Source organism: Balaenoptera physalus, assembly GCF_965194825.1.
Source record: "Balaenoptera physalus genome assembly, chromosome: 4".
NCBI classification, from domain to species: domain Eukaryota; kingdom Metazoa; phylum Chordata; class Mammalia; order Artiodactyla; family Balaenopteridae; genus Balaenoptera; species Balaenoptera physalus.
In genome coordinates, this window is record NC_138891.1 from 135,620,219 (window position 1) to 135,637,022 (window position 16,804).

Consider the following 16,804-nt stretch of genomic DNA (forward strand, 5'->3'; position numbering starts at 1 on the left):
GTTCTGGAACCAGTCCCCGTGGACACTGAGGGATGACTGTGGTTTTGACACAATCTAGGGCTAAAGTGAGGAGACAGGAAAGGCTTAGTTTTGAAGCCCACTAATGTAATTATGTAAGTATTATGAATATTTAAGTATTACACTTTAAGTATGATGCTGGATTGTGTGAGTTTCTGCCTGGATTCTCCATTTTATGCAGCTTATTAAGTGTGGCATTGGAGGGAGATCAAAATGAGGGGTGTAGCGGGAAGAGCTGCCACGTGGCTGTGACCCCGCCACGCTCACCCAGAAGAGCTGGGTGGCAGGCGGGAGTCAAGCAGGCTCTGTTCCCTCTAGGAAAGAGTAACCCGTACTGCGAGGTGACCATGGGCTCCCAGTGTCACATCACCAAGACAATCCAGGACACTCTGAATCCCAAGTGGAATTCCAACTGCCAGTTCTTCATCAAAGACCTGGAGCAGGAGGTCCTCTGCATCACCGTGTTTGAGAGGGACCAGTTCTCTCCAGACGGTGAGTAAAAAGCGGCCCCGAGGCACCCTTCCCCTTTCGCTGTCACTTGGCTTTCATGGATAAATATTTTCTACCTGGGAACTTGGTGCCCAGAATTTCTTGGGCTTCCTGCCAGAGAGATGAGGTTGGCATAAGACAAGACTCAGCATCCCCTGGAAAGAGGCCTTCACTGATGCCAGGGTGTCTCAGAGAAGGTGGACAAAGCATGCTTGGTCTAGAGTGGTCCAGCTGCCCTAGACAAAGACCATGGTCCTATGCTTCCGCAAAGCAAGTAAATGCAGGGAGAGCTATACCACAAAGGCTCAGCCCAATTCTTTAGTCCTTGGCTAAAAGCTGTGGTGAAAATTCATAAAACTAGCCAGTAGAGCAAGATGAACATTAGCCCACAAAAAATGTGGCAGAATCAATCAGTGCCCTTTGGGTGACATTTCTGGTTAATTAAAGGGATGGAATTGTGTTGGATGCATCATCCCTTCAACCAACTTTCTGTTTCTGCTTGAGCCTGGAAAAAAAATGGGACTGGCAATGATTCTGAGAAACTCCTCTCTCCCTTCCTCAACCCAACAAAAATAAGAGAGTAAGTTTAAAGATTGCGGTCTCAATTATATTCAAAGGAGTAAAATTAAGTGCTAGGAGTGAGGGTCCAGTGCAGGCATAATCTGTGCCAGGCTTAAATTGCTCCATGTGGCTTTTGTCTTTTAGTACTTTTATATGAATTATCTCATTGTGAGTTAGTTACTATTAATTATTGCCAAAAGATGTTCACATAGCTGGCTAAATGTTAGAGCATGACCAGAACAATCTGACTCTTAAGTCTGGGCTCTTAAGCACTGTGTTTCAATGGCAATTTTTTAAAAAATTTATTTATTTTATTTATTTATTTTTGGCTGCGTTGGGTCTTCCATGCTGCGCACATGCTTTCTCTAGTTGCAGCGAACGGGCTCAGTAGGTGTGGCTTACGGGCTCTAGAGCTCAGGCTCAGTACTTGTACACAGGCTTAGTTGCTCCACGGCATGTGGGATCCTCCTGGAGCAGGGATTGAACCCGTGTCCCCTGCATTGGCAGGTGGATTCTCAACCACTTAGCTACCAGGGAAGTCCCTCATTGACAATTTTTATTCTGATAAATAAAGGCTTGAGGTTGGATTTTTTTTTTTTTTTCAGTAGTGAAATACCACGACACAATGGCAGCTCCACTAGAGTTTAAATTGCAAATCCTAGTATTGTTCTTACTTCAGAGATCATTTCCATGAAATGCACAAGGGGCAAAATAAACCGGTATCTTCCACCAGAAAAAATTCCCAGGTTTTAACCGTTGAAAGAAAAGCTGTTTCCTGTACACGTGTTCCTGGATCATAGTATATTCCAAAAACTAATTGTTGAATGAAAAAATGAAGGAGTTAATGGTCTGGAGGCCCGTTTAACACCATTGTGCATTTGCACAGCATCAAAAATTGTTTCAAACACGCTCACGTCCATTCTCATACTGATACTCAATATTTGATAAAAAGTGGTGTTGAGATTGTCCTGGGAGCACGGCTGGAAGCATGCAGCTCCCATGCTGTCACCTCCTCCCCACCCCCTCGAGTTTGCTCTCTGGCACTTACAGTGGTACATTATAAGGACCAGCCCTTGTTCACCATCCTTGACTTTTCGAAAAGGAGTGTAACATCACGAAGCATGTTCCTGGGACAACCCCTGGGAGAAACTACTGTCCCAGAAATAGCTGACTTTCTTCTGGGCAATTGCTTTAAATTTCATGTAAGTTGCAAACTGTGCAGCTGATAGGACATCTGGTTTTGCATTGCCTCCCAGGAAGCTCATAGCCCTTTGGGGGTCCTCGGGTGTGAGGAAAGTCTGTGTTTTGAGCTCCTTCTGGGCTCTCCTTCGTCTCCATCCCGGTACCTTTTGGTTTTCACTTCATTTAAAAATTATGCTGTCATTGTAGTCCCTGGATTCTCGGAAACTGACCTAACTCCCTTTTGGAAGAAGGAAGAGTATAACAACTTGCTGGGACATTCCCAATATGCCAAGTACCCTCCTTGAAGAGAAGGAATCCTCTCTGAGGAGGGTCTGTGTGTTTCTCCTTTCAGATTTTTTGGGTCGGACGGAGATCCGCGTGTCTGACATCAAGAAGGACCAGGGTTCCAAGGGTCCAGTTACGAAGTGTCTCCTGCTGCATGAAGTTCCCACGGGAGAGATCGTGGTCCGCTTGGACCTGCAGTTGTTTGATGAGCCTTAGGGAGCCGGCCCAGGGCGTGCTTGGCAGAGCTCCAGCCTGAGGCAGCAGATGCTGTCTGGAAATGGTGTTGCTTTTCGAGGACCACCGTTTGGTGTTCAGCCACAGGGCAACAGGACAGCAGAGACAGGACCCTCAAAGCTTCTGGGAATACTTCTTGACAATCCTTCCCCCTAAACAATTTCCCATTGTGTGAAGCAAAACTGTGTTTTCCTTTGTTTTCACTGCAGGGCTCATCATGGCTTCCAGGGTCTTTGAAATCCCATCGCCCCCAGCTACGTTCGGTTGGGAGTCTGGCCCATCCCTGGGCCTGAGGCTTGGGTCTGGTTACTGTAAAATAGATTTATAAATGCCATGTCTGTATTTTTGGAGAGCTCATGTAATCCTCCTGTTTCTTACCTCCACCAGCCTCCAGGTAGGCCCCCCTGACCTATGATGCCGAGTCCTTGGTGTGTTTAGAAATAATCATGATGATCTTGTCATTGCTTCAGAATCTCATTCTCCCACTGGGACCTCATTTGAAATGCTCCCCTGCATCTGATCACTCGGGAGATGGTCTTCTGATCAGACACTGGCCTAGCTCTTTGAAGAGCTGGTCCATGGAAGATTCCAGCAGTTGTGTTGTTAGAGCTTTTCCAGTCTCCTCCAGGTCTTTTATTGCCAGATGTCAATGAAAACTATCACTGGCTACTATCAGGTGATCTGATTCTGATTTCTAGCATGCTTGGAAGGTGGTTAAGAAAGGTTGTTACCTACCAAGTTATACTCTGCTGGATTAGATCACTGCAGGTCACCTGAAAGGCTACTTTCCGACATTATGGGGTCCTGGTTGGAAAATTCTCTCTTGGCTTGGAGGTCCTGTGATATTTCACAAGAGTAGTTGTTGGTGACCGGATCTGAGCCTACTCTTGCCTGATTATCATGGGAAATTTCCACAGATGTCTTTGGTACGTTCCCCCCAAAGGCATCCTCAAGGTGTGAGAAGGAAACGTGACAATCTGTGGAGGAAATCTATTACGTGGTGGGGGAGAGACCCGAGAAGCATGCAAGCCCCTCAATTCCAGGGAAGAAGACCTGAGACTCTTTCCCAAACCCCACCGTACACAAGCAACCTCTCAGTAATGGAAAAATACATGGCGCGTTGACAGAGTCGGGAGTGTATGAACACGTGCCAAGTCTGGCTTGTGCTCTTTGAGTTTCTCTCCTTAAATGCCACGAGATAGGCTGCTTAACCACATGAGAACTTGATTCGCTAATGAAAAGCGTGGGCCGTATTTTGTTTGCATGATAATTTTCTCATAATCCCAGTTTGTCGTTTTCATATAATGTTCTTTGCGCGTTCTCTCGGTCCTGGAATCTAGCTTTCCTGTGTGAGACGGTGTTCTCTTTGATTGCAGGTCCTTAGAATTTAATTAGGGTTGTAGAAACACGTTTTGAAGATAGCATCAACCTAGCGGCAGAGTGAACTACCCGCTTTGCTGGGAACTGAATATATCATGTCATCCTTTCCCATAAGAGCCCTGTCAGTGTTCAAGCGATTTTTAAAATGTGTGTGTCAGAAAAGGCAACAAAGTTTACATTTCATACTTTTAAGAAACACTCTATTATTTATTTATTAAAGATAGTGTAGACTTTTGTATCAAGAACAACAGACATAAGTATTTTTTGAAGCAAGCAGATATACCCTTCAGTTAGAAACTCTCAGCTGAAGACCTTAGAGACCAGGTTCAACTTCAAGCATGCATTCGTTTACCACTTTCCAGCAGCAGACATGGTTCAAATACTTTAAGCTTATCTTTTTTGAAGTTGTTAGGAAACTGTTTTAAATTAAATCTACGAATAGACCTACCAATCATGCTTTCCTATTTCTATAACAAATACAGTTTGTTCAGTGTACTTCTGAAGAAGGACATGTTACTATGGTAGAAAAAGAAGGGTTACCTGTGTAAATGGGGTCATATTGGGTCACCATTCCAATCCCTTTCTTTCTGTTCTCCCTTTTCTTCATTGGCTTTCTTTGCATGTGAATGCCGGGCATCTCGGTTCATGTAGGGAGGATGCGATGTGCTCAATGACAAACATCTTGTCGCCTTTTTAGGTCCACCAGGTCACCCACCCACAGAGTCCCATTATCGGAATTAATGTAGCATGAAGAAGCAATATGTGAATTTTTTTCCCAAGTGACTATACTGAGCATCCTTTAGATGCTCCCCCAGGGTAGCAATTCTGTCCTTGTACTCACTGGGGTAATTTGTCAGGTAACTGATCCTCCTTACGGGTGAGTCAGGCTGGCCCTCAGATCCAGCTGTGACTCGTGAGTCGTGTGTGAGATACAGGAATGTGGGTGACGCGTGGAGTCTCAAATTCTTTGACCTCTAGTCCTTCCCTTCTACCTTTTGGGCTGCCTGGGCTGTGTTTCATAGAGATGAAATGTCCCTTGCCAATAACTTTCTATCTCCTAGCTCTTTGCTTTTGAAACACAGGGTTTCTCCAGGCCACTGCCTCCTGGCATTCTGACCCCAGCCCTCTAGACACCCCCGCAAGCTTCCCTTTTCTCTGAGCTACGCTGAGCTCCTCTAAGCCCAGCCAGGGGCCTTTCTGCTCACAGGGCTGTGCCCTGAGCTTCAGGGCTGGCCTGACACACAGAGAGAGACCTTTCTAGGCTGGGGTCTCCACGGACGCTTGAGAAACTGGGACCAGGCTTCCTACATGCCCCTGACCTCTGATGGCAGAGGAGAGAGCTATGCTCCCAAAGAACGTTCATGTTAAAAGGATCATTCTTTTCTTCTTTGGTTTTTGAACAATTTAAGCATGACCTGAGTCTATGAAAGTAACTGATTTCAGCTGGTTGAGTAGCACTGAATTTAGCTGGAAAAAAAATTCCATCAGAAAATGGATAAATTGACCACTTGCATTGTCTTGGTGACCTGGTACCCCAAACTCCTATCTCTCCAAGAGTTGCCTGGTGCAAGCGTAAAGCCACTGACCACAACAGAACAGGGACGTTCTAGAATCTGATGGGACTGGAGAACAAAGGGGAGTGAATGAAGTGCTTCTGGTTCTATTTGAAAGGAGATCCTTGGAGTCTGTTTTAGAGTTTGCCAGTACTTTGTATGAGCAGAAAAAGACTTTTCTATCTCTACTCCAAATAATTTTTACTAGTTGGTTGGGCCTTTTTGATTTGCAAGAAGAATATTCGTTTTGTGTATGTAAAGATTTTAAGAATTTCCATTGGGAACAGCAAGTCGTTTTTCATTTTATTTCAATTCACTGCATTCTCCCTTCTCTTTGGGGCTGGAGATGAGCTTTACAGCGGACACTAGCACTTTGAAATGGACGCCTGCATACTTTAGAGGTGGCAGGGTAATTTCAGACTTGAAGTTAGTGTGAGGTTAGCGATGGGTCTGCCTACTCCAGATGTACTTGCTTTGAAAGTTCAGAGCTTCCTGTGCAGAAAGTGAGGTGATGACAACAGCCGAGGCTGGATATTCTTGTTTGGTTTTTAGGATTAGGACTTTAATTCCTACCAGGTGGAAGCATAATCAGTGAAGCAGTGATACAGTGAAGCTCTCAGATGCTGTGGTCTGAGCCGCCCTAAGGGGTATCTGGTAAAACTAATACCGCCTTCTCTTTGCACTCAGGGGCTCCTCCTGACTGCAGGGAATGGCTCAGATCCGATGCCAAGACTCAGCTGGCAGTGCCCTGAGCCATGTTTTATGGGGGCCACTTAGTAGTGTGTCAATATGGTTGGGATGTTTATTGCACTTGGAAAGCAGCTGTTTATTTGAGCTAGAGGAAAGGAACCTTCTAGAACTCCCATTTCTTCACCCTGCATTGTGTCAGTTCCAGGATATGTTTGTAGGTCACCAGGCTCAACTAAGGTACATAACCTGCTATCTTTAGGAACCAAAATCTATTCCTGATAAGCATGGAAAACTCATGCCACATGAAAGAAAACTTCTAATAGCTCCCTATCTTGGGAGCATTAAAACCCGGATGCCAACATTTGGAAAGTCCCATCTCTGGGTTGCGGTCTCTCAGTAACACAATCAGCACTGTTAATAGCGCATTGGTCATTCAGGAAGTCCCCATTCTGGACCCAAACACCATCCGAGGGGCTGGGAGGTGGTAAGGAGGGGTCTGCCTTTGTGGCTTTCACAGACTAATTGTAGCTCTAACTTTAAGTCATTTGAATAACAGCCAGTGCTTGTAAAAATTCATCTCCACCTCCAAATAATTATTTCAGTGACATGCAGGTTCAGTCAACTCCTCCACTGAAAGGAACCCTCTTTAATCTGGCCTCGGGGAACCAGAAAACACCCACATAGTAACTTGTTCAACACTATGTGTGGTTGTCATATTTCAGGGTAAATTTGCCCCTACTGTATGTCAGGGTGTTTTGTGAGTCATTTTTTAACAAGATTTTGTTCTACTTTCTATACCAGCCTACACTGTTAAAATCATCTAAGAGAGTGAATATTTTAGGATTCAAAGCCCACCAAATAAACTGTTCAGAAGTGGGCTTACGTGGTCAGCCTTGAAAAAAGTTGAACATTTCTCTGATATTTACTGAGAATTATCCAGTAACCAGGGTTTCTTTTTATGCAGTGGAAAGAATGCATAGTTTTCTTCTAGGAACTCTGGTTTTGTACTTTTTTCATTGAAAAGAATAACATTCCTATGCGGCGGTGTTCCTAAAACTATGTTCCTTTGCATTTTTCCTCTCATACTCAAACCCCTTATTTCCTCCCATTTCTCTGTCTAAACAGAATGGGGCCTGGAGCAAAGAGGGTGATGCAGGAGCCAGAGAAGGGCTGGGTGCTGGTGGAGGCTTTGCAGTGCCTGGTTGAGGAACCAGCAGCTGCCGTTCTACCCACTGTCACCGCTAGGGGGCGATCTCCCTGTTGGAAACTTGCAGGTCCCACTGGCGGATCCCTGGGCGCTGGCTCCACCTACTGAAGCTCCCGGGCATTGCTCTCGTGTAAATCACGGAACGAACTTGCTGGGTCTGGGACGGAAGGGGGGGTAGTTAGAAGCGGGCGTGAGACTCGAACCCAGCACCCCTGGGGTACCTGGTGACACCTTGCCTTTATCTCCTGCTGGGGTTCGGGCTATAAGGGGTTCTTAGCCTTCCTGCCTTTTTCTGCATCTGCTTTGATGAAGGCCCCTGAGATTCATCCCTGCAGGGGCCTTAGGTGCAAGTCGGAGGTGTCCCCCACTGCTGGGCTGACGCGGGGCGGGTGCACTGGGTGAGGCGCCCTCTCCCCAAGAAGGGTTCTGGAAGTAAGGTCCCCTCTTCTTGGACTGGATAGCAGAGTCTCTACTTGGAGACTATGACTTCTGGGATTTCAGATGTAAAGGAACTGTTGGGGCCATGCAGATCATTGCATGGTGTGTGTGTGTGTGTGTGTGTGTGTGTGTGTGTGTGTGTGTGTGTGTGCATGTGCACTGGGAGGAATGAGTGGATATGTGGATTGAACAGGAAAACAGGTTGGTCTGACCCTCCCAGTGTCACACTCAGGACCCGCTACCTAATTTGTGGGCTGAGTGCAAAATGAAAGTGTGAGGCCCCTTGTTCAAAATTATGAAGAATTTTGAGGTGATGACAGCAGAGAATTACACCAAGAGCAGACCCCCTTAAGCACAGGGTCCCATGTGACTGCACAGGTCGGACACCCGTGAAGCTGGACCTGGTCACACTGTATTTTCAGTTGATTTTTGAAGCAAGTGGGGCTTCATCTTTGGCTTCTTACTTTGTAAAGGCACAAATGGTCTGGACCAATCACAGGGTTCAGGACCCGAGCCCCTAGCTGACAGATGCGCCTGGTCTCCGGGCTCCCAGTCTAGGGCAGGCTGCCGTGTGCCAAGAGGCCTCCAAACCTTTACCATTTAACCTACTGATTTGAAATAAAACCCTTCCTTGTAGTCGTTAGTCATCCACTGGGGGCTTGTCTCCTCTTTGCTGGCAGGACAGGGAGGCTTTTCCAGCCTCTGCCTTTCAAGTGACCATCCAGGTGATGGTAACAAGAACGCAGAGCTGGCGGGGGTAGGGTAGTGCCCAGTGCCCCTTCCCCTGGGGCTGGGCGCTCCTCCTCCATCTCCACTCCCTGGAGAGAGGGAAGCCAGCTGCCGCCCTGCCCAGGCTGGTCCCTTGCTCCACAGGTGTCCGGAGGGCTCCTGCTTCAGAGGGGCAGCGGCGTCCCAGCTGGGCTCTCCCCCATGGGATCCCATCCATGAGCAGGGTGATGTGAGGAGAGAGGAAAGACCCCAGTGCGTGAGTAGCCTCGAGTTCTAGAAGACCACGTGCCGGGGAGGCAGCTGACCGTGGAGTTGCCCCTCCTGCTGTGTGGTTATTGTTACTTTCTTTCGCTAGCGTTTTCTAGCACTCGGCTGGATGCTCCAAAACCTTTGCACTTCTGCTTTGTCTTTGCAAATCGATTTCACGTCTACACACACAGAGCAATAATCCCGTCTATGTTTCCCGATTCTGTCTGGGATTATAAAGGTTGCTAAGTAAAAATGTTGACAGAAAGTTGAACAGAAATATCAAATTCATCTTGCATGGATTTGATGGAATCACTTTGAACGAAATAGCAAATTATAGCTTTGTTTCTACGTGTATTGCCGTCGTCCAGACTACTGAAAGTTCAGAAGTGTTTTCTAGAGGCGTTTAATTAATATTGTGTCAACATTAGTTTTCATGAATGAACATTTTGGTGTACATTTTACAAATCAACACCCTTATAATGTCATCTGCTAAATATTCACTATTGGAAAGTAGATATTCTAGCAAGATCTTTGGTAATGATATTTATTTTAACACATGCATTTAAAACATACATTGCCAATAGCCCAAGTGTCTTTGAACTGTAAAACCAACTTCAGATCTTGTCTGCTGAAGCCCAGCAGGCTGAGGTCTGTACCCTCCTGGCCCACTTCTTTTACCCCTTCATAAAAGGGGTAGATAGACAACTTGGCAGTCATACAATTCATGTCCTATTGCCTTAGCTACATCAGCTTTGTACCTTCACATCTATAGGTGGTCAATATATGTGTAAATACATGTAAACAGATGAGAATCTGCAACAAAAATGTCCTGTGTGTGATAATCAGTTCTTAGCTTCCGATTTTCTGCGTTTTATACAGTTTCCAGCTAAGAAAAATGCAGAATTCCACTAAATAAAGTGAAAAAGTTATGCTCTTTAAATGCTTTGTCCAGAAATCTCTGCTGTATGTTTATGGGAATGTCCATGACTAAATGTACATATAGTGTGTAAGAGGCTATGGTTAAATGTTGCATAAACTAACACAGATTCTGTAGTTATAAATATTTAACTTGTTATTGTAAAATGTGATTTGTCATTGAGAGATTATTTTTCTGTATGTATATGAGAGTATTTTAGGAATCTAATTTAAGTGCATAAAACTATAGAAAAAAAAATTAAAAACCTATCCCAGGAGTAGAAAATACTTAATCAGATTACTTGGGTTCAACCCAACTAAATTTCTTATATTAAAAAGAAAATCCGAGTTGCATACGTTAGAAATTCAAAGAAGTCATTTTTAAGGGGCATAGAATGTGATGAATTTAAATAGAGTGGGTGGTGTTGTGATAAACTGATAAGTACCTTCTAGCCATGACCTTGGATGAGACCCAGGTATTTCATTAAACAGGTAGGACGGGAGGATTGAGAGCCTGTTTCCCATCAGATCCGTGTGATGTGCTCCAGAAGCCTCCATGGGTTCTGGCAGATTGGTCAGGAATCTTGGGTGGACCTAACCATCCTTCTAGAGAGTTCCTGACGTGGGAGGGAGGCCACCCCCTGACCCACCCTGGCTCACCCTTTGCAGTTCTCTTTCTGGAGAGATTCAGCACATCCCTTTGGTGTTTGCATTTTCCATGAAATTTCCTGGGGCATCCTCACCGTCTTCACCTATGGCGCTGCTGGGTGGGTTGAAGGATGAAGTTTGGGGCTTTCTGGGTTAAGCTGTTTCTGGCACACAGAACAGGCAGCACAGAGCAGCCTCCTAGGTGCCTGTGTCCATGATGGAGACCCCTGGGCAAGAGGCCTTCCTCTTTTTCCCTGTCCCAGAAAAGGGTCAGAGGTCCAGGCTACTTCTGGGGCACAGACTTTTTATACTTTGCTACCAGAAATGTCCCTGCAGGTCACCTAGGGAGGGATGGAATGCAAAATCCTGTGAAACTCAAGGTCTAAACCCCTGAGAGGTGCATTTGGAGGTCATTTCAGGAGGTGGCAACCCCGTGAGTTCAACCCCTCCCTTAACAAGCTGGGAATGATCCAGTGGCGAAAATAGCCAGTTCCTGGTGATCGGGGGGTGTTGCATATGGATCACCATTTGTGGAAAGTTGAGGGCCATGGCTTGAAAGGACAAATGGGGAGTGCATGCCTTCGGTTTTCAACAAGCTGTGTGCTTCCTAATGCTGTCAACCAAGAGTCAAAGTCCTTTTTCGACATGCCTGAAATTGGCAAATGCTGGAGTCCAAGTGACCTCCTGGACTTCAGGGGTGTGGGGAGCTGTGATTTCTGGAAGCTTCCTGGAATCTCTTGTCATATGAGTAATCTGCAAATCACCTTGAGGAAGTGTCCATGTGGATGTAACTGACTTTATTTCCAAACATGGAGCTGTTTAGAGATCTCTTTGTTCAAGGTGGCCAGGGAAGGCCATCTAAAGCCAGCCAGCAGAAGTGGACAAGCTCCGGTCCACTCACCCAGAATAAGTCCTGACCTTCTTCCTGGGCACCAAGCCCTCGTGGCTGGTGTGGCAAGAGGGCTGTGACTGGGAATGAGTCAGCCAGTCAACCCCTTTGGGACCTGGTTGTTCCAAAAGTCTGGGGTGAAGAAAAGCCAGAGAATGTGGGGTCCTGCCCAGTAGTGACTGCTTCAAGCCATTCCACTTAGCCTTCGTCCGTTTAGAAAAGAATGTATCAATCCTGACATGAGTCCTTTGTGTTTCCAGTGACAAATGGGTCACAGTGCTGGTGGCATATTGCTTCCCTTACAGTCCTGCCCAGGGGTGGGACTAAGCCACCCCGATGGACGTCCTGTTGACTGTAATATACTTCTGTTGCCAAATAATGGTACTGTTCAATTTCCCATCAAAGGGAGACTATATTGTTTGATGTGTAATGTCAATGGAGTTCCAAAAATTACTAGACACTATTATAAATTGTAGAATTATGTATTTGTCTAAGGTTTGATGAAGCAGGGCCAAAACATTAGGTTTCTTTTTTGTTTGAAAGAGGCTGAGGTTAGTTTTGCTGTCTGAGCATTCCTTTGGCACCTTATTATGTAAGAAATGTTAAATTTTACTGATCAAGATTATGATAACGGAGTTTTTTGGTTTTTTTTTTCTTCTTTAAACCAGTAGCAACATCAATACAGATGGCTATTCCTGTGTATCTTGAATCTAAAAAGAAGAATCTCTTCCAAACAACTCTTTGGTCATTTTGACCTGTATGGTTTAAATTCACATAGTTCATGAATAAAAGGAGAAAAACCAACGCTGTTACAGTGGATTGTTTTGGATTCTTTCTGCCCCACCTCCTTTCTGAGCAGACTGACAGCTGTGCAAATGGCATCTCTTCCTGTCTGTTTCCTTTTCCCACAGACAAGGCTCTAGTTGTGGAAGGAAATTTATGCAAAAATAAACATAAAAAACCAAACCAAACCAACCACCCTTTCAACTCCCCCACGCCTTCTTCAGACAAATGTTAGCACAAAGTAGAAATGGATTTCCTGTACCAAGTACTTCTGAGAATTTCAGAAGTTCTATGTTGTGTATCATGAGACATGCCAGGGGAGGTGAGGGGAAAGCAAAAGTGAATATTGTCTTACAGAGACATTCAGAAGGATTCCTCGGGCTTTCCCCAAAGAAGTTTCCAACACAAAAAACTCCACATGTTCAGAACTTTGACTTAACTCTGGGTCAGACTAGCAAACCAACACAGAATTTTATTGTAACATAAGTTTCCATGGGAAAGCTCTAGGATTTTCTTCAGTTCTTGTTTTAAGGTAATTCCTCCTTATTTCATCACTGATTTATCTAAATATGATCAAATCCCTTAAATTCGCTGGTTGGCTTGGACACTAGTTGAATTATTATAGCACATTAAAAAGACTGATCCTGAAGCAGCAAATCTTTGCCTTTTTTAAACCAGTAGGCCCCATTTTTGAGAAACATAAAAAATCTTAGGCCATTTTCTTGGTTGTTATTTGAAGTTCTAAAAATAAATTAAACGTCATTGAAAAACAAAGAAAATAAAGTACTTTTTCCAAACTACACGTAGTTTTCTCCGAGATTGACAAGGTCCCCCTGAACAGCTTGGTGGGTGGAGGGAATCACTGGTATAAAACATGTTGAATAATGCCTATTTCACCACATTTAGCAGCCAGCATAATCAAGGCAACATTTTGTTCTAGAATATCTATTGCTTTCCTTCTAATTACAGAGGTAATATTTGTTAATGCAGATAATTCAGCAAACACAGAAAAATACAAAGGAAATAAAATCACTTAATGGGATATTCTTCCACACAAAAATAAATGTTAGCATTTTGATGCACATTATTCCTGTTATTTTTCTGTGCATGTGCATGTGTGTGTGTGTGTGTGTGCATTGCATATGCATTTTAGATGCTCTTGTACTATTTATAACTAATAAACTTGAACACTTCCCTTATGCAAGGCCCTGTTCAATTACACAATTTACATAAATCATCTCACTTATATTTTGATTGCTTTCTTTTCAATCAGATCTATATCTATATAGCTATATCTATCATCTATCATCTATCTATATCTATCTATCATCTTTCTATCATCTATCTATCTATCTATCTAGCTATCTATCTATCTATCTATCTATTTATCTATCATCTATCTCCATTCTTCAACAACTTGATTTTTAAGAACTTCATAGTATCCCATTGCCTGAATGTATTCCAGTTTACCCTAATTTTTTAAAAGAATCCTGAATGGTTACTTGTTGAGGCTGCTTTAAAATTTTCACCCTGGTAAAAAAGTGCTGTGAAGAATATCATTGTCCACAGATCTCTGGGTTAATCTCTGATGACCACGTAAGGCAGTGTTTGAAGCATTTCACCGTTTCCCCCCATTTCTATGTGCTTAATTTACAGGGAGGTTGTTGAGTTTGATTCTGAAGGATTCGGGCAGTATTACCCCCAAAGACATTTGGTCTATCAGCCGTCACGTATCTTGGAAACTTGTGGTTTGACAGGGGTATGCAGTGTGTGATGCCCTGTCTGGTGCAGTGTGAGCCCCGCTGCCATCAGGAAGCAAGCCAGGAGGAAGGCAGGTGAGTCTTGGCGAACCAGAGTGTTGGCTGGGTTACAGACGCAGCTACTGAGACTTAGAGGCCCATCATCCTGTGGCTTCAATGACAGGTTTATTCTCCCTCATGTTAACAGCCCAGAGGTCCGAGGTCAGGCCTGGCAGGGCCTTGAAATCACTTAGCTTTTACCTTGAAGTGCAGCTGACTCAGCTCCCACTGCCTCATCTGCATCTAGCCGGAGTGAAAGGGAATTGTGTGCCTGGTTCTCGTGAGGCCAGTCGGGAAGGCACACACATCATTTCCTCTCCTCTCATCTGCTGGAACTTAGCTCCATGATCACGTACCTCAAGGGAGCTGGTAAATGTAGTCCCCGGCTGGGTGGCCAGATGTCCAGCTGAAAGTTAGGTGACTGGATACTGGGGCCACACAGCAGTCTGAGCACTCCCGGCTCCTGGGAAAGAACCGAGAGACCCAAAGTGGTGTCTCTGTCAGTTGACATGTTAGGTGATTGTGGAGCTGGTTTGCCAGGAGGAGGCCAGATTTTCAGCAACGTGACAGCCAGGAGGGAAATGTCATGGCAGATGGAGGGCACATTGATCTGAGCCCTAGGATGTGGCCCTGCGTCCCTCATTGCCCTGCTGGACTTCCTAGCTGCCATAGTCCCGCCCCTGCCAACCCAGGGGTAGTTCTGGGAAGGGAATCAGTTTGCTGTCCAAACACTTGGAGGGTGACCAAGGAATGGGCGCCTGAGATGGCTGTTGTCTGGACCACTCTATTTTCTCTAAGAAGGCCCACAGGAGGGAAAGTGTAGGGGAGAGCTGGCCTGGATTAAGGGGTGAATCGGGAGCATCTTAGGGACAAAGTGGGAAGGGACACAGGGACTCACCTAAGGTTAGCTTGGCTTGTTGGCTCCACTGATGAGGGACCATGTGCCAGGGTGCGGCCAGTGACAAGCTGGAACAAGCACAAAATGGGGCAGGGGTGGGGGCAGGAGTAGTGAAGGACCTGGGCTCTGGGACCTGTCCCACTAGCTGTCCAAGCCCGTGGTCCTGAGCAAATCTCTAAGGCCCCTCCATCTCTTTCCTCATTTGTAGAGTGGGGTGATGTCTGTCCCACCTGGACCACAAGGCTGTTACAAAGCTTAAGTAAGATATACATGAAATGGCCTTGAAAACTGCAGAGCATCCTTCAATTAGGGGTGTTATGTCAGAATTAAGGGCATTTTACTGGGGAGAGACTTCCCTGGAGGACTGATGGAGCGAGTCATCCTAATGATCTAGTAGGAACCAGGAGTTCTGAATGACTCTTGAAGACAGGAGATTCTGGCAGGCAGAATGACTTGCCAGATGACCTTGCTTGAGTGACTACTACCTGTCAGGTGCAGTGTTTAACCCCTGAGGTCAGATGGCCCAGAGATGTCAGAGGCCTTTGGACCAGTAACCGACACCATTTGCTGACACCTTTACACCTGTGAGACCTGGTACTAAGCTCATGATAATCTTGCTTCACTCTCGCAGCTACTCTGGGAGTGGGCATTACTGCTTCTTCCATTTACAGGGGTGGAAACCGAGCCTCGAAGGTGGGACGCTTCATGGGTTGGAACAGCAGAGGCTTGCACGTACATCCCCCAAATGCTCCAAGATGCGTTCTGAGTCACCGCGCCTACTGTTGCAGAGAGCAAAGCAGCGACCAACACAGGACTCACCGCGGACGGCATGTCCTAGCCCCTCTGATGAAACTTCCTGTTGAATGAGTTTTGTAGAGTGGTTATTACTCCCGACTGGGTCACTCTACAGTCTGGGAAAGGGTTACCATCCCAGTGAAGTAACACATTCACTGTGGCTGCAAAGGTTCTAGTCCTGTCAGGATGTATTTTATGACCTGAAGTGTGGGGGCTGCATGCACACCAGGTTAAGTGTCTGAGATATCTCTTCCGGCAGTTTCAGGGTAATTGTAATTATCAGAGAAGCGAAAAGATTTATTTCGAGTTCGGCTCCCTCAGCCTGGCTGGAAAGGCCCTAATTGGCAGGACCAATGGGCAGAAGTTCTGCCACACAGCAGGGACTTGCGTGCATGTATGTATGTATGTATTTATTTACATTTTTGGCTGCGTTGTCTTCATTGCTGCACGCGGGCTTTCTCTAGTAGTGGTGAGCAGTGGCTTCTCTTGTTGCAGAGCACGGGCTCTAGGCATGCGGGCTTCAGTAGTTGTGGCACACGGGCTTAGTTGCTCCACGGCATGTGGGATCTTCCTGGACCGGGGATCAAACCCGTGTCCCCTGCAATGGCAGGTGGATCCTTAACTACTGCGCCACCAGGGAAGCCCCAAAGAGCAGTGACTTCTAATAATCAGTGTACCTTCCATTGGAATACCTGCTCCCAAGAAGGGAGAAAATCCTGTGATTCTATTCTGTGCAGACACTCCTGGCCATTCCTTGGTGCAGGGGACATTCTCGGCAGCTGTGACAGCCAGCTGGCTGAGAAAGCTGCCATTCTGCTGCCTTCTCTTGCTAAGTGCCCAGCTCCGATGGGGACCTCTGTGCTCATGGGGCTGAGGGAATGAATGCTTGTTAGCAGAGTAACTGCTTTTAGATTTTCCAGATTCTAGACTAGAGGCATCTTTTTGGCTAGAATCTGTCTGAAAGCTTTTACAGAAAACACTACTGCCTTTAAAAGTAGGATAATGTGGAGGGTGGGACTGTAGGACAGATCACTTTGGGCTCAAGTGACAAGTCAGAATGCA

General features: G+C 45.6%; 1 protein-coding gene across 1 annotated transcript in view; it reads left to right on the forward strand.

Moving 5' to 3' along the window:
• The window catches only part of ITSN1 (intersectin 1), a 227,680-nt gene extending 217,725 nt beyond the window's left edge, over positions 1 to 9,955 (forward strand). Inside the window, exons 38-39 of the mRNA XM_082459102.1 lie at positions 337 to 510; positions 2,603 to 9,955. Coding sequence (XP_082315228.1) covers positions 337 to 510; positions 2,603 to 2,751 — 323 coding nt within the window. The 3' untranslated portion in view covers positions 2,752 to 9,955. The remainder of the gene's footprint in view (positions 1 to 336; positions 511 to 2,602) is intronic.
• Positions 9,956 to 16,804: the final 6,849 nt, after the last annotated feature.